The sequence below is a fragment of the Acomys russatus genome, chromosome 18 (genome assembly GCF_903995435.1).
Source record: "Acomys russatus chromosome 18, mAcoRus1.1, whole genome shotgun sequence".
NCBI classification, from domain to species: Eukaryota; Metazoa; Chordata; class Mammalia; order Rodentia; family Muridae; genus Acomys; species Acomys russatus.
In genome coordinates this window covers 4,222,079-4,247,211 of record NC_067154.1, presented here as the reverse complement: position 1 = coordinate 4,247,211, position 25,133 = coordinate 4,222,079, and the positions used below count along the sequence as shown (strand labels likewise).

General features: G+C 45.5%; 2 protein-coding genes across 2 annotated transcripts in view; one reads left to right on the top strand and one right to left on the bottom strand.

The window, feature by feature from the left end:
- Sgcg (sarcoglycan gamma) overlaps positions 1 to 25,133 on the top strand; it is a 45,154-nt gene that overhangs the window by 3,115 nt on the left and 16,906 nt on the right. The window contains exons 2-4 of the mRNA XM_051160661.1: positions 5,617 to 5,814; positions 17,260 to 17,361; positions 22,092 to 22,179. Coding sequence (XP_051016618.1) covers positions 5,620 to 5,814; positions 17,260 to 17,361; positions 22,092 to 22,179 — 385 coding nt within the window. The 5' untranslated portion in view covers positions 5,617 to 5,619. The remainder of the gene's footprint in view (positions 1 to 5,616; positions 5,815 to 17,259; positions 17,362 to 22,091; positions 22,180 to 25,133) is intronic.
- Positions 593 to 4,482, bottom strand: LOC127201975 (sporozoite surface protein 2-like). The gene is made up of 2 exons (XM_051160578.1): positions 4,371 to 4,482; positions 593 to 1,233 (listed from the first exon to the last, which is right to left on the bottom strand). The coding sequence occupies exons 1-2, from the start codon at positions 4,480 to 4,482 to the stop codon at positions 593 to 595; spliced, it is 753 nt and encodes a 250-aa protein (XP_051016535.1).

The window sequence follows — 25,133 nt, the reverse complement described above, 5'->3', positions numbered from 1 at the left end:
TTTCTCCTGATTATGACTTAGCACCTGTTGATCAAACTTTCTCCATCCCTCCGTCCCTTGACTTTCCCAGCCTCTGAAAACCAGCATTCCACTCTGCACTTCTATAAAACATCATATGGTCTCACTATGTAGCTCTGCCTGTCCTGGGATTCGCCATGTAGACCAGGCAGGCATCAAACTCGCAGAGATATGCCCGCCTCTGCCTCCTGAGTGCTGGGTTGGAGGGGCGCACCACCACGCCCAGCTCTTTAGAGTCTACACAAGTAAAGTCACGTGGCACTCGGCTTTCTGTGCCTGGTTTACCTCACTTGACATTGCCATGCCCAATACTATCTGTGTTGTCACAAGTAATGGGATTTTATCCCTTTAATGGCTGAAGAACATTCCATTGATGGCTTGTGTGGGAGGGCCCAGCTCACTGTGGGCTGGTGCCACCTCTGGCTGGTGGTCCTGGATGGCATAAGAAAGCCGGCTAAACAAGCCACAAGGAACAAGCCAGTGATCAGCTTTCTGCCATGGCCTCTGCTTGAGTTCCTGCCTCCAGGCTGCTGCTTGAGCTCCTGCCCTGACTTCCTTTGATGATGAAGTATGATTAGTGTGTGTAGGGGTCAGGTGGTCCATCGGGGTCAGGTGGTCCATTGGGGTCAGGTGGTCCATTGGGGTCAGGTGGTCCATTGGGGTCAGGTGGTCCATTGGGGCCAGGTGGTCCATCAGGGTTAGGTGGTCCATTGGGGTCAGGTGGTCCATCGGGGTCAGGTGGTCCATCGGGGTCAGGTGGTCCATCGGGGTCAGGTGGTCCATCGGGGTTAGGTGGTCCATCAGGGTTAGGTGGTCCATCGGGGTTAGGTGGTCCATCAGGGTTAGGTGGTCCATTGGGGCCATGTGGTCCATCGGGGTTAGGTGGTCCATCGGGGTTAGGTGGTCCATCAGGGTTAGGTGGTCCATTGGGGTCAGGTGGTCCATCGGGGTTAGGTGGTCCATCGGGGTTAGGTGGTCCATCGGGGTTAGGTGGTCCATCAGGGTTAGGTGGTCCATTGGGGCCAGGTGGTCCATCGGGGTTAGGTGGTCCATCGGGGTTAGGTGGTCCATCAGGGTTAGGTGGTCCATTGGGGTCAGGTGGTCCATCGGGGTTAGGTGGTCCATCGGGGTTAGGTGGTCCATTGGGGTTAGGTGGTCCATCGGGGTTAGGTGGTCCATTGGGGTCAGGTGGTCCATTGGTTTCTCTTTGAGCATCTGCATCAATTTTGGAATATTTGAGACACGGTAGCTTGCTTGGATATCATGCCTTCCCAGGTACAGTCTCTATGTCTAGACTGATAGTATACCCCAGCTGATCACCCCGTGTTACCCACACAACAGGGAAAATGGATACAGCTTCACATGGCTGATGGCAGGACTATAGCTACAAGGAGCTGAGGGAGAGTCTTCCTAGTGCAGACAAGACAACAGGAGGTGCCCAAGTAGCATATACAGAAGTAGACACTGACAGAACACAGCAGGCAGTGACTATATGGTGCAGAAGAAAACCCTGGGAGTCTCCTGTAACATACTGGGAAAACAGTAGGTGCTTAACATGCTTTCACATGGAAGAAAACTGTATATGTCTAATTTGTATTCACAGAAAGAACCATGAAAGCATTACATCTTTCAACCACCACACTCAGATTCCCAGGATAACATGGAGAAAACAGAAGGTGCCCACTGTCATGTGATAGAGGGAAATTAAGCACCCACTACAATGACTCGGGGTGGGGGTGGGGGAACAAACAAGCAAGCAAACCAACAGTAGGCACTCACTATCACAGGCAGAAGGAAGCTCTACGTAGTAGGCTCCCACTATTGTCTGATGCACAAGTGTTGTGTCTGAGCCCCCAGAGTTGCTCGTAGCATTTTGTTTCCACCGCTGCAAGTCAGTTACAACTTTGCTGTTCCCGTCCAATGCTTGTGCACAAGTCAGTGGCTGAGACTTGAGACTTGTTATAACCCATGCGAAGAATGCGGGGTCAGTTTGGTACCCAGTGACACCCGGTGTGTTTAAGGCTAAGGAGGCCACCTGCCACCGTTTTCATTACAGTCCTACATTGAGGTGACTTATGTGCTGTTCTTATCGGCTGGTGGCTGTGCTGTGTTGCATCCACCAGTTCAGCCTCCTGGTGCGGATGACTCACTCCCCTCTGCCAATCGCTATGTGCTTACACAGTAAAAGCTTCAGGTTTCTGAGTGTACTGAATAGAAATCAGAACAAACACTGAGAAGAGTCGAGAATTTGAATTGCTTCATTTTGTAAATATAACGCTGTGCTTGAAAAGGAGCCTGTAGCTAAAGTGAATGAAGCCGGACCTCAGTGTTGTAATCTGGGAAAAAAAAAAAAAAAAAGGCAGGACAGTCAGCTCTTCCCTTCAGGTCTCTCTCAAGAGCCTTCTGCTTGCATTTGTCAGAGGCTGAGGGCCGGGGCCTACTGGTTTGCTATACTTCTCAAGGACCTTAAAACAAAACAAAACAAAACACCATTTTATTTATTTAAATTGTTTGTTTGTTTGTTTTCGGTTTTTTGTGGTTTTTTGTTTTGATTTTTAATTTTTTTTGTTTTTGACACCATTTTATTTTAAAAGTCAATCTGACTATTAAAAAAAGCGAGAACAATTGTATGCTCTTTTAATATGAATGTTTGTGAGCGTGCATACACGGGACCCTGTGTCACTTGTATGCATGCATAATAGGGTTACATGCTATTTTGACAGACTGCTCGGACAGAGTCCACAATTACAACCCAGCAGCTTTGCTGTATTTACACTTTACCAGGGAGAGTGACTAATGCAAAAATGAGACAGAGCTGTCCCTAAAGCTATTTGGACATTGAAATACGGCCATGAATTTGGGACAATGATGAAAATAAATTCGTGTTATTCCTTTCACTATGAAAAAGACTACATATATGGACATGTGCATGCATATTTGTAGCTTAGTCCTGTAGACCCGTGCAGAGAGGGTTAGCTGCATGAGTCACACTTGGGATACATATTCACACTTCAGACTTGTGTGGATGGAGCAACAGAGGTCAGGGAGAAGTGACAGATGTTTCAGACAAGCTCACAGTGTTGAAGTTATTTTTATAAAACAGTGTTTGTTTCTTTTAGTTTCTCTCTTAACCTGACCATCACAAAAATAACTGAGACTCTTTTTACAATACAAGGCTTCACAACACAATCTGAGCAGTTTAGGTCTGTTCTTAACCCTATATACTGTTTTATCTTATTCCCAGCAAACATCCCAGAGATACTTGCATGTTGTAGCTTTCCTCGGCTCCAGCTCCTTCCACGTGATCTTCCTTGGACCTCTGCCCATGCCTGAGTCCCCTTCCTTCTTCTCCTAACTCCTCCTCTCCTGGCTGACAGGAAGTCCCGCCCTATTCTCTCCCCTGCTCCTCAATTGGCTGTGAGCTGCTTTATTGACATAACAGGGGGACAATTGGGAACAGAGTTTACATAACATCTAGACAGGAAATCAGAATTTAAACTACAAAATAACCTTATGCCTACACTCACAGGCTAACTTCAAATCCACCATTCTCCTTCTCCAGCTACCACACTCTGCTTCTATGGTTGTGAGTTGTTTGTCCATCCATCCATCCTTCCTTCCTTCTGTCTTTCTTTCTTTCTTTCTCTCCACCTGTTACTGATTCTTTGTGCATTTTACATCATGCGCCCCAATTCCACTCATCTCCTCACCCCTTCATATCCACCCTTGCAACCTACTGTCCCCCTCCACACACACACTCAAGTGAAATAAAATAAGATTGAATTTTTTAAAAGTCTTGTTATATGTCACAGTGTGTCCCACAGTATATACATCGTTACTTGCAAATAAATGTTCATTGCAAGGAGTCATTGGTCTGTTTCGAGGCCTCTGGCTTCTGCCACACTATCTATATTAGATTCTCAAGGGGACCCCTCTATTGTTGCCCTGTGTCATGAAGATCCTGCAGCTTTGAGTCTATAGGCCAGGCCTTTCATATGCTCTAGCACATCATAGATGGGACAAATGTTGGGGTGGGACAATTCAAAGCCCTGAATTGGGGCTGGAATGTAGCTGAGATGGTTGGCTCAGCAGCTCTCCTGTGCCTGCACCACAGGGTGAGCTCTCAGGCACTGCCCTGGCTAGCTCACCTGATAGGAGCGGGGTCACAGGGTGAGCTCTCCGGCACAGGCTAGCTCACCTGATAGGAGTGGGGTCACAGAGTGAGCTCTCAGGCACTGCCCTGGCTAGCTCACCCATTAGGAGCAGGGTCACAGGGTGAGGTCTCCTGCTAGCTCACCTGATAGGAGCGGGGTCACGGGGTGAGCTCTCTGGCACTGCCCTGGCTAGCTCACTCAACAGGAGCAGGGTCAGCTCTCCTGCTCTCACGTCCTTAGGGTTGCTCACCTGCGCCTTCACCACCAGGCCCAGCTCTACTGTTCTGCCCAGTCTAGGCGCAGGGCCCATTCTCCAGAGTGCAGCAGCCAGCGAGGGGATGAGCCAGCTCTCCCATTTTTATGACCTCAGTGCCAGCTCAGCACTCTACAGCACTGTAGGGGCGGGGACAGCCCTCCTGTGTTCACACCCTCTGGGCTGGCTCCCCTACCCTACTCCCCCTCCACCAGGGTCAGCTCTTCTATGTTGCCTAGGTGAGGGGCGGGGCCAGATCTGAAGATGACAGTGCAGACCATGGACATCTGCATGGCATTTGGTGGTAACATGAGCCTGGGCTGCCACTGGAGACCTTGTAGATGTCTGAGGACATGCTAATCTGAGTGGCCTTCACTGCCACCTGAGGCCATAGTGATAGCCAGGCCCAAGCTGCCACCAGGGGCCATATCTGGGTCCTTGGTCATATGGCAGCTGTGGTCTGTGTTGATGTCCCCTTGAGTATAGGTATAAAGTTCTAGAATATTCACCCCCCTCTGTTACTGTTGTGCAAGGTTATAAATAGATCACGGAGTGCTCTGTGTTTTCAGGTCAGTGTGATTTCTTGCCAACATGAATTCCACTTTGAGTGACCTCAAAGCACTGGGGAACTGCTCTTCTGCCCAGTGCTGGTTAGAACAGGTATCTGAGAGACATTATCTGAGCTTCTGGGGTCCTTTCCACAGGCATTTGGTGTCAGTACAAACAACAAACCAAATCAGCTCTTTTGTAAGAGGGTTCTCTGTGTAGCCTTGGCTGTCTCTGGAACTTGCTCTGTAAACTAGGTTGGCCTCAAACTCACAGAGATCCACCTGCCTCTGCCTCCCAAGTGCTGGGATTAAAGGTGTGTGCCACCACTGCCTGGCCCTAAATATCAGTATTTTTGTAACTCATACATTAGATATAAGTCATCAGTGTTTTTACATAAACATGAGATTTGCTGCACTTTCTATTCATAGCTCTCTATGTGCTATTTAAGCAAAGCAGTCTTGCAGATGAGTACTAAATATATCTTGCTCCTCCTGCCCCCTTTGGAGTCTGGGATTACAGGTGTGCACCCCGTACCCCACTTCTGGATAGGTCTAGGGTAAAATTATTTTCTAGACTTATAATAAATTAGTCCTGACAACTCAGTTCTCTCTCCTCCCGCCCCCGCCTCCTCCCCTCCGCCAGAACATGGTACGAGAACAGTATACCACAGTCACGGAGGGCTTCCACCTAGAGAGGCCTGAGAGCCAGCACGTCTACAAGATCGGCATTTACGGCTGGAGGAAGCGCTGCCTATACCTGTTCGTCCTTCTCTTGATCGCCACCCTCACTGTGAATCTCGCTCTCACCATCTGGATCCTAAGAGTGATGTGGTTTTCCCCAGTGAGTAGCGCCTTTTTTCTGAGCATGCGCCTGAGGTGTTTGCTGGATTGCTGCCTCCATCGTGCATGGACAGACGTTTCCTGTCTGCATCAGGACTTTTTCAGTAGCTAGATACATCAATTTTGCTTTCTCTGACTCACTGCAAATTAATTTTTTTTTTTGTCTTTACCACATTGTATTTTTCATTAGTCATTATCTCCATAGGGTAGTAAAATTCTAATCTTGAATTTGTGGTTGATTGGGTCAAGATATCTTAGTGGTAATTTGTAGAATACAGTCTATAGAAGTGTATAACTCACAGATTTTTCTAATGTCATCAGTCCTATATGCTTAGTATTTGCATGGCCACTCTTCTTTAATTAAATTACCATAATGAACTACATGAGGCAGGCATTTGTTTTTTAAAGAAGAGGCGTTTTTGTTTTTCATTTATTTATTTTTTCTTAATTTTTAAAAAATAATATTTTTATTTAGTTTTATTTTATGTGCATTGGCATGTAGGTGTCAGATGCCTTGGAACTATAGTTACAGACAGTTATGAGCTGCATGTGGGTGCTGGGAATTGAACCCAGGTCCTTTAGAAGAGCAGACAGTGCTCTTAACTACTGAGCCATCTGTCCAGACCCATCTTCATTCTTGATAATTTTATGTACATATACATTAAAATATGATCTTATTTATCCCAATTTCCCCCTCCAGTTCTCCCCATTTCTCTCTTAACAGATCCAACTCCCAATTTTATTCCATTATTTTTACAGTTCACTAAATCCAATCAGTGCTGCCTATAAGTGCAGGGCTGTAGGGCCATCCACCAGAACATGGGCAATCTACCTACCAGTGGCCGCATCCTCTAAGAGTGAGTCTCTCTCCCTGAGCAATTGTCCACTGTCATAGCTCCATAGTGAGGACTGCAGGCCAGAGGTCATCTACTCATCTACGCCAGAATTTCGCCTGGCTTGCTCTGTGCAGGTAACCACAGATGCCGTGTATCCGGAGAGCATCTGACACAACATGCCCAAAAGAGCTTTCACAGCACTCCTTCTCATCCTCCAGCTCTTCCGTCCTTTCTCAACTCCTCCCTGACGCTCCCCAAGCCTTTTGGGAAGGGAGATTATAGAGATGTCCCATTTAGAGCTGACAACTCGGTCTAAAAAAAGAAGGGGTTTGTTGGCTCATAAGTTTGGAGGTATAAGGACTTAGGTTCAGTTCTGATGGGGAACCTCAAGATGCCTGGTGAGAATGCAGGAATGCGTGTGGCAGGAGGAGCCCCGTCAGTAGACACAACATCAGCCAGACTGGATGGGGCCCACATGGGGCTTTCATCACAACCCTGTCATGAGAGCTAACTAGGGTCCCCAAACAAGTGGCAGTTGCCATGGACCCAAGGACCTTCCATGACGACCACCGCTTAAAAGTCCACACCCCTTGGGGCTAGAGAGATGGCTCAGAGGGTAAGAGCACTGACTGCTCTTCCAAAGGTCATGAGTTCAATTCCCAGCAACCACATGTTGGCTCACAACCATCTATAACAAAATCTGTATACATAATAAATAAATAAATCTTTAAAAAAAAGTCCACACCCTCCACAAAGTTGCCACCCCAATGGCCAAGCTGCCAACACAGGAGCCATTGGAGGAATGATCCTAAACCTTTCTAAATACAGTTCCTCATGTTGTAGTGATCCCCAACCATAAATTATTTCCATTTCTGCTTCATAACTATAATTTAGCTGCTGTTATGAATCATAGTGTAAATATCTAATATTTCCAGCAGTCTTAGGTGACCTCTGTGAAAGGATCATTTGATCCCCAGGAGGTCATAAGCCACATTTGAGAGCCACTACCTTGGAGGGACACACTTACACCATGCCCAAGCCAGAGCAATGCAGTATCTGTACGTTTTAAACACTTGGTTCTGACGCACATAAATATTTGTGCAAACACTTCAATATTCATAACAGATTTAGAAAATAATATATCAGCAGTCTTAAATAATTTATTCTATTCAAAACATTCTCATAAGTTAAAAATAATTGCACAACCCTATGTGCTTTGATATTTTGTGGTACTGGGAATTGAACACACAACCCTTTGCATATTAGGCAAGTACTCTACCATTAGCCTATGTCCCAAGAAGTCCTGGTTTTGTACATTCAGGGGTGTGGTTCTCATTTAATGTAGAATACACTAATTTGGCAGGATAGATCCAGTGAGATAAAAATACTACTGTGAGGAAAATCACAGCTTAGTCCGTATGTTTTTCCCAGGCAGCTGAGGGTATGATGTGTGCCCAGGCTCTTTCCAAGAATGATAAATATTATCTGAGGTTCAGTATGAAACAGACTCAATGGATCCAACATTTTCTGTGCCCTCGCTTCTGTCCTGCCATGGTTTAAGCCAATAGCTGTCATTACTCTCTTCATATAATAAACATTTATATTTCTACACATTCTGGTAAAACACTCATAACATTAAAATATAGCTCAAAAGCATTGAACGATTTACTATAGAGTACTATAAATGTATTTACTAAAATTTATTATTATTAGAAATTATCGTAAAATATGTAAATAAAGGTTACAAATATGAGCGTATTGAACAGAAGACAATATACTTCTTATGGGTTGGAATGTGTAATGATAATATTTCTGCAGCAGCGTGATGCTACCGGGTACCACAAAGGCAGGACATCTGGATGTGTGTTAGCTACTTTTCTGTTGCTATGATAACTTACAGAAGAGTCTGGGGTAACCGCTGTCTAACTTCATTTAGCCACGCAGGACTAAAGGTTGCTTCAAATGCTATAGTGCATGTCAGAGCATATGCTACATGCACAGCGTCACTTCCAGGTCATGCTGTTTATAGGACTAATGCGTACAAATTTCTAAGACAGTGCACATCTTGGACAAAGACAGTGGCGACTTCAGATCTACCTAGTGCGTGCAGATCGCAGCCTGCACTTTCAGCCAAGTTTGGTGTTTGAGGCAGTTTTCTCTCCACAGGAATGTGTTACTGATGGTGTGGAGGGTCTTTAGTGCTGACCTTAACAGAAGGAGGCATGTTACTGTGCACATTTATGGGGTCAGAAGGCAAGAAATACAACGTCCTAATCCACAGAAGGTACCAGGCCTTAATCAGCACTGTTGAGCAGTATCTGGCCTTTCCACCTACAGTGGAGTGGCCTTCACCCTACAGTCCACATGTATGTGACATGTATGCTTTGGCAACACTATAGCTATAAGACTAAAAATTGTTTACTAATTCATGCTATCGCTTTTTTCCGTTCTAAAAAAAATTGTAATATACAATATTTCTGCTTTTAAATTTTTATTTGATTGTAGTAAGAAAAAAAATCGGATTGTAGTAAGAAAACAATATCAGATCTACTCATGAAATTTGTGAGTGTAAAATAGAATATCATGAACAATAGGTATGCTTTGATTCGGCACATCTGTAGCTTTATTCGTGCTTCTCGCCTGTGGATTTATGGGTATTTATTATCCATCTCCATTCCCCAAGTTCCCAGGCCCCGTAAGGACCATTCCAAGGCTCAGTCTCTTAAGTGTGACTCTTCAGAGACGTCATGTGCATGTGACAGACATGCACAATGTGTCCTCCTGTGTCTCCTGGATTTATTGTTTGTTCCCACATCTTTGCCATTCTGGGTGTCGCTAAACCTAGCATGAGTGTAGATAACACCCCCAGGTCCTAATTTTCTCTTTGTTTTTAAATAAATGACAAACTACCTGAAAAAGAAAGAAGAAAACAATCTTAATTTCAATAGCATCTTCAAGAATAAAATATTTAGTGAAAGGCTATGGAGGTAAAAACTTGTTCACTGCAAATTATAACAAATTGATGAAAGAATTCATTGAGGAATTTTTAAAGGGTACAAAAAGATAGGAGGAAATCAAAGCTTATGTTCACAGGTTAAAAAAACAGCAACAACAAAACAAACAAACAAAAACCCCTAAATACATTTGGGGCCTGGAACGTTGCCAAGTACCTGTAATGCTGTCACCTGGAAGGCTGAGGCAGGAGATTCATGAATTTGAGGCCAGCCTGGACTATATAGCAAGAATTTGTCTCAAAGAACTTTCTCCCCTCCCCCCCAATATCAAAACCCTTAATATTCTTAAGCTTTCCATATAACCCAAAGTTATTTCCATGTTCAATGCAATCCTATTAGTATTCCCATGCATTTTTATTTACAGAAATAGAAAAATACAATCTGTCTTAGTCACTGCTCTATTGCTGTGAAGAGACACCATGACCACAGCGACTCTTATAAAAGAAAGCATTTAACTGGGACTGGCTTACAGTTTCAGAGGCTTAGTCCATTGTAACCATGGTGGGGAGTACGGTGGCACACAGGCAGGCAAATGCTGGAGAAAGAGCTGAAAGTTCTACACCTGGAGCAGCAGGCAGCAGGAAGAGAGAGAGACACTCGGCCTAAATGGACTTTTTGAAATCTCAAGGGACACTCTTCTTCCAAGAAGGTCACACCTCTTATACATAATCATTTCAAGAAGCGCTACTAAACATTCAAATATATGCGCCTATAGTGGCTATTCTTACTCAAAGCTCCCCCCCCCCGCCCCAGAATGCAAAAATCTGTATCCACGTAGAACCACACGAGACCCCAAGGAACCAAATCAGTCTTGACAAAATGACCCAATCTAGAGACATCACTAAGAATTCATGCTTTAGGGCTGGAGAGATGGTTCTGCTCTTCCAGAGGTCCTGAGTTCAATTCCCAGCAACAACCACCTATACCCTCTCTAATGCCCTCCTCTGGTGTACAGGTGTACATGCAGATAGAACATTCATATAAATAAATAAAATCTTTGGGAAAAAAAGAATTACTGCTATAGAAACAAGCTACAAAGCTGAGCAATAAAGTATGATGGTGACAAACCAGATCTGTCAGAACCATAGGACTGAATACCACCTCAGCAGTGAGTCCACTGAGGCCTGAGTGCAGGAAGGATGGTCCTTCATCAGCAATGCTGGGAGACCTGAGCATTCACACAAGAGCCAAAAGGAACCCAGGCCTTAGGCCTCACACACAGAAATCAGCACATACACACGGAAAACTTAAGATTAAGGCCCCAAATTGTCAAACTCCTAGGGAAAAAAAAGTAATGTTAAAGACTGACGTCTGTTTTAGCAATGATTCCTTGTGAATGATCCTGAAAACATTAAAAAAAAAAAAAAAAAAAAAAAAAAAAAACAACCCAATAATAGACACATAGATCGATATCAATTTAAAAGCTTCTGCATAGTAAAGGGAAAGTCAACAGAGCAGAAAGACAATTCACAGACTGGAGAAAATGCGAGCCACCTATGCGATAAAAGGCCGACTTTACAATATCTAAGTAATTCTGGCAACTCAATAGCGAAAGTATTAATAATCCAATTTGGGAAATGGGCACAGGCCCTGATAGATAGCACTTCAAGGAAGCTACAAATGGCTACAAAGTTTATAAAAAGTATGACTAATGACCAGAAAAATACCAATCAAAACTATAATAAGAGAGCACTTTGCACCTATCGGGATAGCTATTGTCTTCATACAAAACAAAGAAAAATTTTGTGCAGATCAAAACAAAAACAAAAACAAAAACAAACAACAAACAACAACAACAACAACAGTAATAATAATTTTGGCAAGAACATGGATAAGTTGGAGCCCTGAAACATTGTTGGTATGTACGCAAACTGGTGCAGCCACTATGATGAGCATGTCACAACCCATGTTAAAAGTTAAAAACTTAACTACCACACGATCCAACAGTCTTTCTCTGGGTATTTACCCAAATGAATGGTGCCATCATCATTATATTTCTATACATAAACTTTTTTGGGGGGATGGTTGTCTCATTCCCAGCATTTTTTTGGGTAGGCTCCTCCTGCCTCTGCCCAGTAATTTTTTTTATTGAATTCTACTTTATGATAAACTTCCTTATATTACTTGTTTCTTTTTTTTTATTGTCTAGGACTATATCTATGTTCCTTAAGGTGTCTGGAAATATTCATGAACATCCTGTTTAAATTCTTTGGAAGTTCTTCCAGATTGTCCTCATTGGCTCTATTATTACAGCGTTGGTTATTTTTTTTGTTTTGTTTTGTTTTGTTTTTGTTTTTTGAGACAGGGCTTCTCTGTGTAGCCTTGGCTGTCCTGGACTAACTTTGTAGACCAGGCTGGCCTCAGACTTACAGCGATCCTCCTGCCTCTGCCTCCCGAGTGCTGGGATTAAAGGCGTGCGCCACCACCGCCCTGCTAGCGTTGGTTATTTTTGAAAGAGACGTTATCTTCGATTTCCATGGGTTTAGTTTTGTTTTTTTCCTGTGCTGGGGCTTGCACATCTGGAATTAGTTGGTTAGAAGTGTGTGGGGAGAAAGAGCTGGTAACAGTCTGGAGGCTGCTTGCGTGGCAGCATCTGGAGCTAGGGGAACTACAAAAGTGTGAGCCAGGAGCCAGGCATAGGTGGCACTTGGCTGTAATCTTAGCACTCTGAAGGCAGAGGCAGGCGGATCTCCCTGAGTTCAAGGCTAGCCTGGTCTACAAAGGGAGTCCAGGACAACTAAGGCTACATAGAGAAACCCTGTCTTGAAAACCAAACCAACCAACCAAACAAACAAACAAAAAAGTGTGAGCCAGGGTCCCAGAACAGGCTTACTTGTTCACACCAGGGTCTAGGATCTTGAAGGTGGCAGATGTTTAAGTTGGGGGCCCAAGGTCTAGGGATCTCTTGTCTGTCAGTGCCAGCAGTTGAGGACACAGCAGACGTTTGGGCTGAGTGTTCAGGGTCTAGATACACTCACCTGTCAGTGCTAGGAGCTACGGCGTGATGGAAATGTGAGCTGAGTACAAGCTAGGCTGTGGCATGATAAAAGATAGTGCATTCATCTTTTGTAAAGAACTGTCAAAGTTTGATCATGTACCAGCTAGCGTAGCACTTCTCAACCTGTGGGTCTCGACCCCTTTGGGGGTTCAATGACCCTTTCGCAAGGGGTCACCTAAGACCATCTGAAAGCACAGATATTTACATTATGGTTGATGACAGTACCAAAATCACAGTCACGAAGTAGCAACCAAAATAATTTTATGGTTGGGGGGGGTCACCACAACATGAGGAACTGGATTAAAGGGTCCCAGCATTAGAAAGGTTGGGAACCGCTGAACTAGTGCTGCTTACTGGCTTGCTTTGTCATGCATGGCTTGCTCAGCCTGCTGCTTTCTTACAGCATCGAGGACTGCCTTCCAGGGATGGCTGGGACCTCCCATGTCAATCACTCATTAAGAAAACACCCCCACAGGCTTGCCTACAGTTTCTTCCAATGAAGTCCCTTTCTCAACTGAGGTTGCCTCTTTTTATTTTGATCTGAGATGGCATCATTTGGACAGAACTGAAAACTCAGAAAAGAATGCAGATACACAGCAGATCTTTGGTTTTCAGTGAACGCTCGGTGATCCTGGCAAGACATCCAGATATTCCCGTGGAGCCGGGCATGGTGGTGCACACGTGTAATCCCAGAACTCAGTGAGTAGAGGCAGGAGGATCTGATCACCAAGCAATCCTCAGCTGTGTAGTGAGTTCAAGGACAACCTTGACTATATAAGAATCTGTCTCAAAAGGCCGAATGTGTGTGTTTGGCATGGAAGTTCAGGTCAGTGAGGAGCACCTACTTAGCATGAACGAAAACGTGACCTTGATGCCCAGCACCACCCTTCAAATCACCTCTGTGCTTCTCCTAAAATCCCACTCACAACTCTCAAAGTCTTTTGAATTGAAATATTCTACTTCCATCGTTACAATGTCACCACCACTGGTCTTTCTCACCTCTGGGTAACTCAGATCCCGTGGATCAACGTGGATGCCATTGGAAGTTCCCTGGTGGCCTCTGGTTTTACAACCACATTGCTTGCTGGATCAGAGCAGCTGAGGCTGCAAGCGAGTGCTGTGTCATTTCCTTCAAGAATTAATTCATCTCCCTGAACCTGAGACCCAGAATGTGCAAAGCTGCTCCCCATCAGAACCTTGGGATATATTTTTTGCTCTAGATATTTCAACTGGCACCCTTTCTCTTTGGTGAGCATACTGGCAGGAAATGTACTGGTGAACCTCATCTTGTGATGGAGCCCAGTGCAGCGCCTGAGTCATTCTCTCCCTGACTCCGGCAGCGGGGGTCGGGGGGTGTGGGGGGTAGCCAGGGTCCTTCCATTCCCTGTCACTCCCCTTCTATGTTGATGCAATTGAAGCTCCTCAGAGGGCTCTCTGGTGCTGCAGGATATTTGATCCTATTGAGATCCTTGAGATTGTGAGCTGTAAAACACCTGTTTTTTTGTTTGGTGCGGTTGAGCCCTACCACACACCTTTACTCCAAGAGCTGCCCATACACAGGATTTGATTAAGTTAACCCTAGGTCATGAGGCTGAGCAAGAAGCAGGCTGGCAGGGGTTAAAGAATAGGAGGGACTTTGAATTGAAAGGTATTTAAGACAGAGTGTAGAAGTAGAAGGAGCTTTTAGCGGTTTAGCTCTTCAGCTCCTTGGCCTTTGGCTTTTTGAGCTTTGAGCTAGTAAGCCTTTGGCCTTGGGTTTGTTTGTTTTTTTGTTTTGGTTTGTTTGTTTGTTTGTTTGTTTGTGGCCTTTTCAGCCTAGTCAGCTGAGCTAGTGAGCCTTTTGAAATTTTTCCATCGGTGAAGTAAGCTGAGTAGGAAGGTCAGCTGGGTGCTTTCTCTGCCTCTCTGAGCTAGCAGGTTTTCCCCCAGAATCTGGCTCCTGAGTCTTTATTGGTAATACAGACCGATTGGGATTTTGTCTTAAAACAACACTCTGGTCTTTATTGGTAATATAGACCGATTAGGATTTTCTTTTAAAACAACACTCTGGCACCCTTCACAATAGTTGTGTGTCCCTTTAGAAATATGATGACATATTCTAGAATGTGACAGTCAACTGGAGATGGGGTAAAAATCAAAATTCTCAACAAAACAAAACAGTTGTATGACTCAGTGTGAGAGCTTGAATGAAGTATTTATCTCAAGGCCCTTTGCTTCTATCTTAGTTATTTCTTTCCCATTGCTGTGAGTAGGAAACGTTCATCTGGGCTTAGAGTTCCCAGTGGGTAAGACTCCACCCACAAGGTGGGGGAAGAACAGCAGCGGGCATCCAGAGTGGCCAGAGGAGGAAGCCAAAACCCCACATCTTCAATAGCAAACACAAAACAGAGGGCGGACCAGCAGTGGAAGGCAAGACTATATACTCTCAGAGTCCACCCCCAGTGAGTGACGTACTCCCTCCAGCAAAGCGGCGCCTTCTAAACCTTCTCAAACAGCGCCACCTACTGGGGACCAAGGATTCAACTTCCTGAGCCGGTTGGGGCGACTGATTCAAAGCACTTGACACAACAAATGATTCTGTCGTCCTTCCTGGAGGATTTTATGCCCATATACTTTTTGCTCATGGAATTTAAGCGAGTGTTTGCCGTGGAGCAGGTGAAAACTAGCGTGGAACTTGCCAAGGTGGAGCATGTTCAAACTCTGGAAACCTCAAACTGGAGATTTAAAATCTCATCCTGAGCCAGGCAGGAGTGGGACAGCTTCCTCCCGTGCCTGATGACCCCAACCAGGTGGCCACAGGGAGTCAGGCATGTAGCCCAGCACCTGGACTTCCTCCCCATCACCCGCATCTTAGTGTCAGCCAATGGAATGCATTCACCCCCAAATATCCTTCCCACTGGCCAAGGTTTCTCTAGTCCCTGTCTACCCCAAATAAACAGGTGCAGGCTATTTCACCTAAGACCGTCTGAGAGTGGCTATTTTCACTGAGCTGTAACACTTTTGGGAGCTCTGTCTCTCTGTCTCTGTCTCCCTCCCTCCCTCCCTCCCTCCCTCCCTTTCTCCTTCCTTCCACCTCTCCTTTCCCCCTCCATCTCTCTCTCTTTTCTCTCTGAAGCATTCATCATCGCTGGACCAGCCTGCCTGGTCAGGCTCTCACTGCCACAGCCCTGCTCCCCTCCTCCCCCGCCCAGCCCAGTATCAGAGCCCCAAACACCTGGAACCCGAGTTTCTACTGTCGCTTGGCCTGGCACCAGCCTACGAGCTGCCCTCACCCTTGCCTCTCCAATCGCCCACCAAGCAAAAGAGCTGTAACACTTTTAAACCTGCGGAGAAGGTCTTCTTCTCCTGTACTCGAGGCCAGACTGGAAACCTATAGAACCCACCGGTTGCAGAGTCCGGCTCAGTGTCTGGTGGCATCCGGAGAAGTGAAACGTGGAGCCACAGTTAGCCTCTTATGTTTGTGGACCCAGACATTTGTTGCTTTATTACTGTCCAAATGCAGTACTGACTCCTAACTTTGTGATTATCTGCATTGCATTAATAAAGCGTTTAGATGATTATTATAATTGCCACCAAACGCCTTTATATTGTTGCAAACCTTTCCTTCAGCCGAGCTTTCCTTCAGTTATCTTATAATTACAACATGGAGGAGTCTGCAGGTATAATTAAGGGTTCAAGTCAGTTGATTTTGAACTCATGGAAAGGACTATTCTCGGTTGGTTTTGGCCCCTGTCGTAAGGAGTTTGGCCCCTGCAGTAGGACTATTGTAAGTCAGTGGTTCTCAACCTAGGGATCACGACCTCTTGGGGGCAGCATATCGGATATCCTGCATATCGGATATTTACGTTACAGGGCATAACTGTAGCAGAACTACACTTATGAAATAGCAATGAAATTAATTTTACGGTTGGGGGTCACCACGGCATGAAGAACTGGATCAAAGGGTGACAACATTAGTGGTTGAGAACCGCTGTTTAAGAGGTTCTCCAGTTGCCCTTGCATTGCTGTGCTTATAGGGTTCCGGGAGTGACTTGGCGGCTTCCTCTGCTCCCCACATATAGGGATGCTCAGTAGGCTAAGGGGCTTGCAGGCAAGCTTGACAACCTGAGTTCAATTCCAGGGATCCAAATAGCCAAGGGAGAGAACCAACTCCTACAACTTGTCTTCTGACCTCTACACAGACACCATGACACATAAGTGCTTACATTCAATCAGTCAATGTCTTTAAAATAAAATTTAAAAGAAACAATTATAGTAAGACTTTACTTTCTTTTATATGGTCATGGGCTCTTACATGTTTATTATAAAATGATTTGTTAAGTATTATACGCATCTCCCAAATAAACCTTTGTACTTACAAAAGGCTTTTTAAAAATGAATATTGGATATAAGCAACTAAAGTTTCAAATAGACATTTAGAAGAAATATAGAAAAATGGAAGGCATATATGAAGATGCATGTGTAAGTTTAGTTGCTCTGAAAGAAGCAAAAAATTAAAAAATGGAAAATTTCACCTCTCTCTCTCTCTCTCTCTCTCTCTCTCTCTCTCTCTCTCTCTCTCTCTCTCTCTCTCTCTCTCTCTCTCTCTCTCTCCCCAGACAGGAATGGGCTACTTGCATGTCACACCTGATGGACTTCGCCTGGAAGGGGAATCGGAATTTTTATTTCCACTGTATGCCAAAGAAATATGCTCCAGGGTGGTAAGTAGATTATATTTCACATACCTGTGAAAAATAGGTAAAGGTTAAGCACAGACATTCTGTTTTTCAGAGAGGACTTTTAGGAAGTACATGTGTCCACACACCCGTGGCAGGTTCTCTCTAACAATGTACTATTAGGCAGTAGACTTTACCTTACAGAATACATGCTCAAAAGATTTTATTCTTAAATGCTTCTGTTCTGAGTTTAGTAGCCTTGGTATTAATGGCTGGCTGCGGCTCGGCAGAGGTCCAGGGTAGGGTCTCTGGAGCTGGATGCAGATGCCCTTCCAGTTTGCTTTATCTCTTGGGTGGTGAGCTGATGGCTCAGGCAACTGATCAGGACTGAAAGAAGAAAGAGGAAAAAGAGAGCCTAGGGTTTCTTCTCTAGGGACTGACTGTACTGCAGCTGAGCAGGAAAATTTAAACAGATCACAATTTTCCTATGGCTGAGGCTGTAAAAAGCGGCATCTGGCTAGAGACTGCGTGGGGTGGGGTGTCTGTGTGTGGAGGGGTGGGAGGTGTCGTAAAAGGAGGCTCTTTGATCTGTAGATAGGCCTCTTTTGCGAAGATGTCCAGTAAGCTAATGTAAATTTAGGCTTGGGTAGAAAGGCCCTAAGTCTGCTAACTTATTTGCGAATCTACAAAGAAATAAGAAATAAGAGAGAAATAGAAAATAAACCACTCTCACACACATATATTCAAGAGAAAAAGTGGATGAAGTCAGGCATCTTAACTTCAACTGAAGTTAAACTTCCCAATTTCAACAATGTGTATTGTTGCTGACCATACTTATACTTCTGAGAAAAGGGAATTACCTCACAGGGAAAAAAAAAAAAAAAGGCAATTAATCACAAAAACAGATGAATTCTAAAATATAACAGGTTACATGTTTTAAATCTAAACATTTCTTATCTAAGTATCCATTACATAAGTTCACAGTGAGTTCAGAGTGACAAAGGTCTAAAGGGTACAAGAATATATGACTTATCAATTAGGATGGACCTAACTATACATTATCCAGCTAGCTCTTAGTTCATAATGAGTTCGGGACAATAATTTTATCTGTCTTTCATTCTAAGAAACAGAGTAAATTCAGACATGTCTAGGTAGCTTCATTCCAACTTGGGTTCATGGGAAATTCAAACCAACTTGCTAATATTTATGATGTAATACCTGGATTCGTGGTGCCATCTGGAGTGGAGGCTTATCTGAAGCCACAAATCTGCCACAAGGCTATCCTCAGTGAGGCATCTGGAGGTCCACAAAGGTGTTTATTGCAGCCATAAACTCTCTAAAATTGTTTTAGAAGATCTAAAACAATTTAACTTTTAAAACTATTTGAATCAAATCAGGAATCCATAAGCAGGCATTAATTCATCTGAACAGCAGACAGTATATCCTCAAACAAGATCTTTGTAGGAAGTTTGCTCAATCAGAGCTGGTCAATACCCAGAAAGTTCACACCAATGCCAGATGTATTTACTTTTTGCTTGTTTGAAATAGGGTTTCTCTGTGTAACCTTGGCTGCTCTGGACTTGCTTTGTAGACCAGGTTGGCCTTGAATGTAGTCCTGGCTGTCCTGGACTTGATTTATAGACCAAGCTGGCCTTAGACTCACAGTGATTCACCTGCCTCTGCCTCCCTGGGTGCTGAGATTAAAGGCACATGCCACCATGCCTGGCTCTAATGCCAGATTCTAGAGAGATGCAGCAGTGCACAATTGACAGGGTAGTCAGAGGTTGGCAGCAATTCTGGGGTACAGACTTTGCCAATACCAGATCACCTCCTAGACAGCCCACATGCCTAGTGAGCTCCTTTAACAGGATGGCTCTTGGCACCTTGGCAATTTGGTTCATTTTTTAAAAAACATAATTTAGGATTAAAAACCTTTACCCAGAACAATTGCCTACCGCTCCATTGGTACAAGCATCTTGAACAGCCTTGATTGGGGCACTCTGAGGAGCTTGGGAGGGATTCCTGACACAGAGGCAATCTGCATCAGCCATACTGCTTGGAGGCTTGTGAGCCTGAGACTCACCATGAGCAGACGGACATCGGTCACTATGAAATAAACATAAACTTGAAAAGCAAATCAAGACTTGCGTTCCTCCACGGAACTGAAAAAAGGATCACAGAGACCAAAGCAACGTTATTCCCTGAGAGCCACCAGGACGTTCAGCAGGCTGTCCTACCAGCTGCGGAAAGAGGAGACAGGACTGCTGTCAGCATGGGACACTCCAAGGCCAAGTTCTCAGCAAAAGGAGATGAATTTACCCCAGAGGGACAAAAGGCAGGGAGTAAGATGCAAAGAAGGAGAACAGGGGAGAAGGGGACAGGGGCAGGGACAAGGCGGGGGGGGGGGGGGGGAAGGAATAGTTGACCTGGAGAGACAGGAGACTGCCTCTGGATAGAAAGGAGACAGCCTGTGGCCCATTGGCAAATGGTAGTTTACAATGGGAAAAGGAGACACCCCCATCCCCCAACCCCGCCCCCATCCCTCCCACCCCCTTTAGCTGGACTTCAATACTTTGATAGCTGGAACTTGGTGCCTAAATAAGGGACTAGACCTTGAGGGCTAGCTTTAGCAAGGCAAAGGGAATGGGGGGAGGGCAAGGCCTGCCAGAGCCATGTTTGCTATACTAGCGCCAATTAGAGCCCTTCAAGAGTCACAGTCAGGACTGACACACAGGGAGGTCCTAGGCAGGGCAGAGCGCAGGGGAATCTTGCTGTCAGAAGACTGTAACACGGGCTGATTCACGCCCGAGCCAGATCTGAGCCTGTCCCGGCAGTGCACTTACACTGACCGCAGTAGCACTGGAAATGTTACGAATTCTGTTGTCCGAGGACAAGGCAGAGCAGCACACGTTTTTTTGTTAAATAGTCAGGCATGAATACATTAAAATATGAGATCGTATTCTCCCCACTTGCCCAGGTCGTGCTGGCTGATCCCTCATGTACTTAGGGAGACAGCAGACAGTGGGACCTGGTGACTAAAGTCCGGTAAATAGATCATAGCAAACGGAACCTTCTAGGAATTAATAACTTTCAGTTACATTTTATCAGACTGTCATTTCCAGAAATGCCTTAAGAAGAACAGGGAGTGCAATTAGAAAGAGCGTCAGATAACTGACCACACATTAAAGGCTCACAATGTGACGTCGAGCGACAACGATGTCAGTCAGGATGTGCAGTGACAGAAACTATGAGCAGAGCAGCTCTGCCCCTCAGTAACCTGTGAGAGCCAATGTGTTAGTTAGTTAGTGTCTCTAGGGAGCAGTTTTCTGTAAAACCCCAGAGAACGAGCCACGTCATCAGTCATCCACAGTGACCGTCGGTGCTGTGCTGAAAGGATGTCTTCTTCATGGATGCTGCTCAGGCCTCTAATCCTGACTCCTTAGCACCCACAAAAGTGGTGTGTGGGGCTGGGGAGGGCCTGAGTTTGCACACTCATGGTGGCTCCACACTCAAGCATACACTCTGGAAACACACATTACATGCTTCTCAAATTTTTTATTTACTATTTGTGTGTGTGTGTGTGTGTGTGTGTGTGTGTGTGTGAGATCAGAGGACAACTTTTGGAAGTTAATTCTCTCCCTCCATGGTGGGATATGGGATCTGGGGATCCAAATTAGGTGGTCCCACTTGCAAAACAAGGTTTGTTTTTTTTTAAATCTCACCTACCCAAAACTGAAGTTCCCTGGGATGTTCCAACACACACACACACACACACACACACACACACACACACACACACACACACACGGTAATGTTTGATTGTGGAAACACTAAAAGTGATGTCTTCCAGCTTTTTAGAGATGTGTTAGCGAGTGCATCACTGTTAACTATGGCCCCAGCTGCTCCATACCACCCACCACAGTTGGTTCGAGTCGAATGGAAACTCATAGCCACTGATGACCCCCCGGGACCCCACCGCCTCACCTCCCAGCCTCCTCCACCCTGATGACCCCCGCGACCCCACCGCCTCACCTCCCAGCCTCCTCCATCCTGATGACCCCCCGCGACCCCACCGCCTCACCTCCCAGCCTCCTCCATCCTGATGACCCCCCGCGACCCCACCGCCTCACCTCCCAGCCTCCTCCACCTTGATGACCCGTGCCCCCCCCAGACCCCACTGCCTCATCTCCCAGCCTCCTCCACCCTGATGACCCCCGCGACCCTACCGCCTCCTCTCCCAGCCTCCTCCACCCTCCCCACCTTCTAGGTGACCGTCTTCTTCAGAGCACACACCTGAGGCATCCTGTGGTGCTTGTCCCTCTGTGTCAGACTTTTTGTTTTTAATTGTGAGAATTTTCTTTGCATTTTGAAAATAAGTATCATGGTTTGTAGGCTATCGAACCATTCTCTAATTTATCCCCTACAAGTGCCTTGAACATACATCACAGTAACAACAAAGACTGTGACTGGCTTGGCAAAAGTAAACTGCTATTTAGAACCTGTTTGCCTTTAGAACTAATTAACATAGAAACAGTATTTTTAAACATTATAAACTCAAAGGATTGTTATAATCTATTTTTTAAAGCTAACACATTTATACCCTAAAAATAATATGTCTGAGGGTTCTTTAAAAATTTCTTTTTTTGCAGCAAATGTATAGGATCCCAGTGATATCTACATCTATAGATCTATACCTGTAGTGATATATAAAGTATCAGTATAAACTGTATGTAAACATAAAGGCATATATTGCTAATTTTGTAAATTATTTCCAGGACTCCTCTTTGCTTCTGCAATCAACACAGAATGTGACGCTCAGTGCCCGAAACTCAGAAGGGGAGGTCACAGGCAGGGTCAAAGTGGGTGAGTCCAACATGCTCACAGCAGCTACCGGCTTCAAGTCCATGTTGGGCGGTGGCGATGGGGGGGCGGAGGGGCAAAAAGGGGAACAGATGAGAGTTTCCTCTAAAGAATTGCAAGCTTATTTAGAAATAATAAAACATGAGCTTCCTAGCTTGCAGGGTGTTCATAGAGAACAGCTAGCAGCACCAAGAGGCAGAGGGCAGCGTGAAGGCTTGTGTGTTGTGTGGAGAGGGGAGATGTGTGTGTGGATGGGTGAGTGTGGAGGTCAGAGGTCAGCTGCTGCCATCTTCCTCAGTTGAGGACAAGGTCTCTCTCTCTCTCTCTCTCTCTCTCTCTCTCATTGAGCCTGGAGCTCACAAGTTTGGCTAGAATGGCTGGCCAGTGAGTTCTGGAGAGGCGCCCCCCCCCCCCCCAGTTGTCTCCATATGTTCAGCATGGGCGTTATATGTGTGAGTTGCCGCACCCAGCTTTTGTATAGATGCAGGTGAGGGATTGGAATCTGGGTCCTCATCGAGTGCCTGGCAGGCAGTTTACCCACGAGCACCTCCCCAGCCCAATAGTTTGGTAAAAACTATTTCAGTTCCAGGCAGTAGAGGCCTATTAAGGTTAGTGCTAGAAATAGAATATTTATTACATTTAAAAGACGATATCATCCAACTTTGCTAGGCTCTAAAGAACATAGACCAGAGCTCAGAGCCAATAACATATACACACTGTCTCCTCCTCTCCTTTACCATTCTCCTCATCTCTTTCTCCCTCTTCTCCCATATTCTCCCTCCCTTCTCTCCCTGTCCCTCCCCCTCTCCCCTGCCCTCTCCCCTCCCCCTGCTCTCCCTTCCCCCTCGTGCTCCCTCCCCCTCCCCTCTTCTGTCCCCCCCCCCGCCTTCCCCCCCCCCCTGCCCTCCCTTCCCCCTCATGCTCCCTCTTCTGTCCCCCTCCCCCTGCCCTCCCCCTCCCCCCTGCCCCCTCTTCCCCCTCCCCACACTTTCCAATGCATCTCTCCATCACTTGCACAGGGCACAGTGGCTGCAGCGCACAGGGCACTCAGCTCTTCCCTGCTTCTCATCCACTTTCAGTTTTCAGAAACAGCTATTTGTTCTCCAACTAGGCAAATCCTAAATTTTCACTGTAGTCCTTTTAGCATCATCATTTTTTTTTAATTCCCTAATTTTCCTGCTGGCTTTAGATGTTTGAGGGATTTTTGTTCACTTTTCTCCTTCACTCAGTGAGCATTTGTTCAATGCCTCTGTGCTGGGTCCCATATGCTGTCAAATAACACCCTGGGAAAATGTAATGACACGTAAGGGGGAGGGAATCTTTTCAGACTCATACAAATTGCTTGCTCATTTGCTTGTTCTTGTGTTTTTAAATGTGACAGATCGGGGAGTTTGGATGGTGGTAAAGTACCTGTGCTCCATGGGTGGGAAAATGGATGCTGGGAAAGGGAAACTTGTCCTCTTTTTAATAATTTAATAATTTTTAATAATTTAATACAGCTTGGTGCAGTGTTGCACATCTGTAATCCTAGTACTCAGGGAGGCAGAGGCAGGTGGATCTCTGTGAGTTCAAGGCCAGCCTGGTCTACGAAGTGAGTCCAGGACAGCCAAGGCTACACAGAGAAATCCTATCTCAAAAAACCAAAGTAAATAAATAAATGAAAACAAATCTTATGTATCAACACAGAGATGAGCACGTACACTGATGGGTTACCTCTGCTGATGAAATAAGCCAATTAAAGCAAGATTAAAAGTATAAAAGGGCAGGTTTACTTGGGAACTGTAGCTCCCAGGTGAGTTCAGTAGCCTTGGGGGAGGAGGCCAGAGGAAGTTGCACCCCAACTATGGCAGGTAGAGGTTTTTAAGGATTGCAGGTGAAGGAAGATGATGTGTCTGCCACCTGCTAGACTTGGGGAACAGTGGCTCCTGGGGAGAGGGTTGAGGTGTCCTCAGGAATGCCAGGAATGCGGAGGCTTTTCTTTGAGGGAGCAGGATTGGAGAAAGGAGTGGGACTTAACAGACTATGTGGGGAAGGGGTTAGGGGAGGGCAACCAGAGATGCCAACTGAACACACACACACACACACACACACACACACACACACACACACACACACACACCCTTCCAAAATACATATTTTAAAAGATTAATTCCTAGCCAGGTGGTGGTGGTGGCGCACACCTTTAATCCCGGCACTCGGGACGCAGAGGCAGGTGGATCCCTGTGAGTTCGAGGCCGGCCTGGTCTACAAGTTGAGTCCAGGACAGCCAAGGCTAACACAGAGAAACCCTGTCTCAAAAAACCAAAAAAAAAAAAAAAAAAAAAAAAAAAAAATTAATTCTTGGAGAATGGCATATGATGTATTTTGGTCACATTCATCCCCTTTCCCAAAGGAAAAAAAAATTGCATCTGTATATGTGTTGGCTGTATGTGCATACGTAGAAGTGTCCTCACATGTGTGTTGGAGGACACGTGTACTCAGCTGTGGGTGCACGTGATGTGTGAGGCCAGAGGTTGACGTTGGGTGTCTGTCTCTATCACCTTCCACCTTAAACATGGAGAAAGAGTCTCACACTTGAACCTAGAGCTCAGTGAGTGACCTGGCTAGCCTAGCGGAAGTGACGTGACCCAGGATTCCCTCATCTCTGACAGTTGAGTGCTGAGGCTGCAGGAGGGATGCCTGCCCACTGGCATTTACACGGGTGCTGGGGGCTGAATTCTCATCCTTGCCCTAACACAGCAAGTGCTTCACCCACTGAGCAATCTCCCCAGCCATAGCATATTCCCCCCTGTGTCCTGCAGTAGTGGCACTCTGTCACTGAGCGCACACATAACTCCTAGTCCCACTTCCAAGAAACTATCAGGACCTATACAGGTTTAAACAAAATAACTCCTCACTGAGAGTGTTTAAATCTCGGCTGCAACTGTAATCAGTGAAAACACTGAAGTGGGCCACTC

What these genes read in the sequence shown, in the direction of transcription:
- LOC127201975 (XM_051160578.1), bottom strand. Translation starts at nt 4,482, where the DNA reads ATGGGCCCTGCGCCTAGACTGGGCAGAACAGTAGAGCTGGGCCTGGTG. An exon ending in GCTGACCCTGCTCCTGTTGA is followed by an intron (nt 1,234 to 4,370) that starts GTGAGCTAGCCA and finishes AAATTGATGCAG; the next exon opens with ATGCTCAAAGAGAAACCAAT.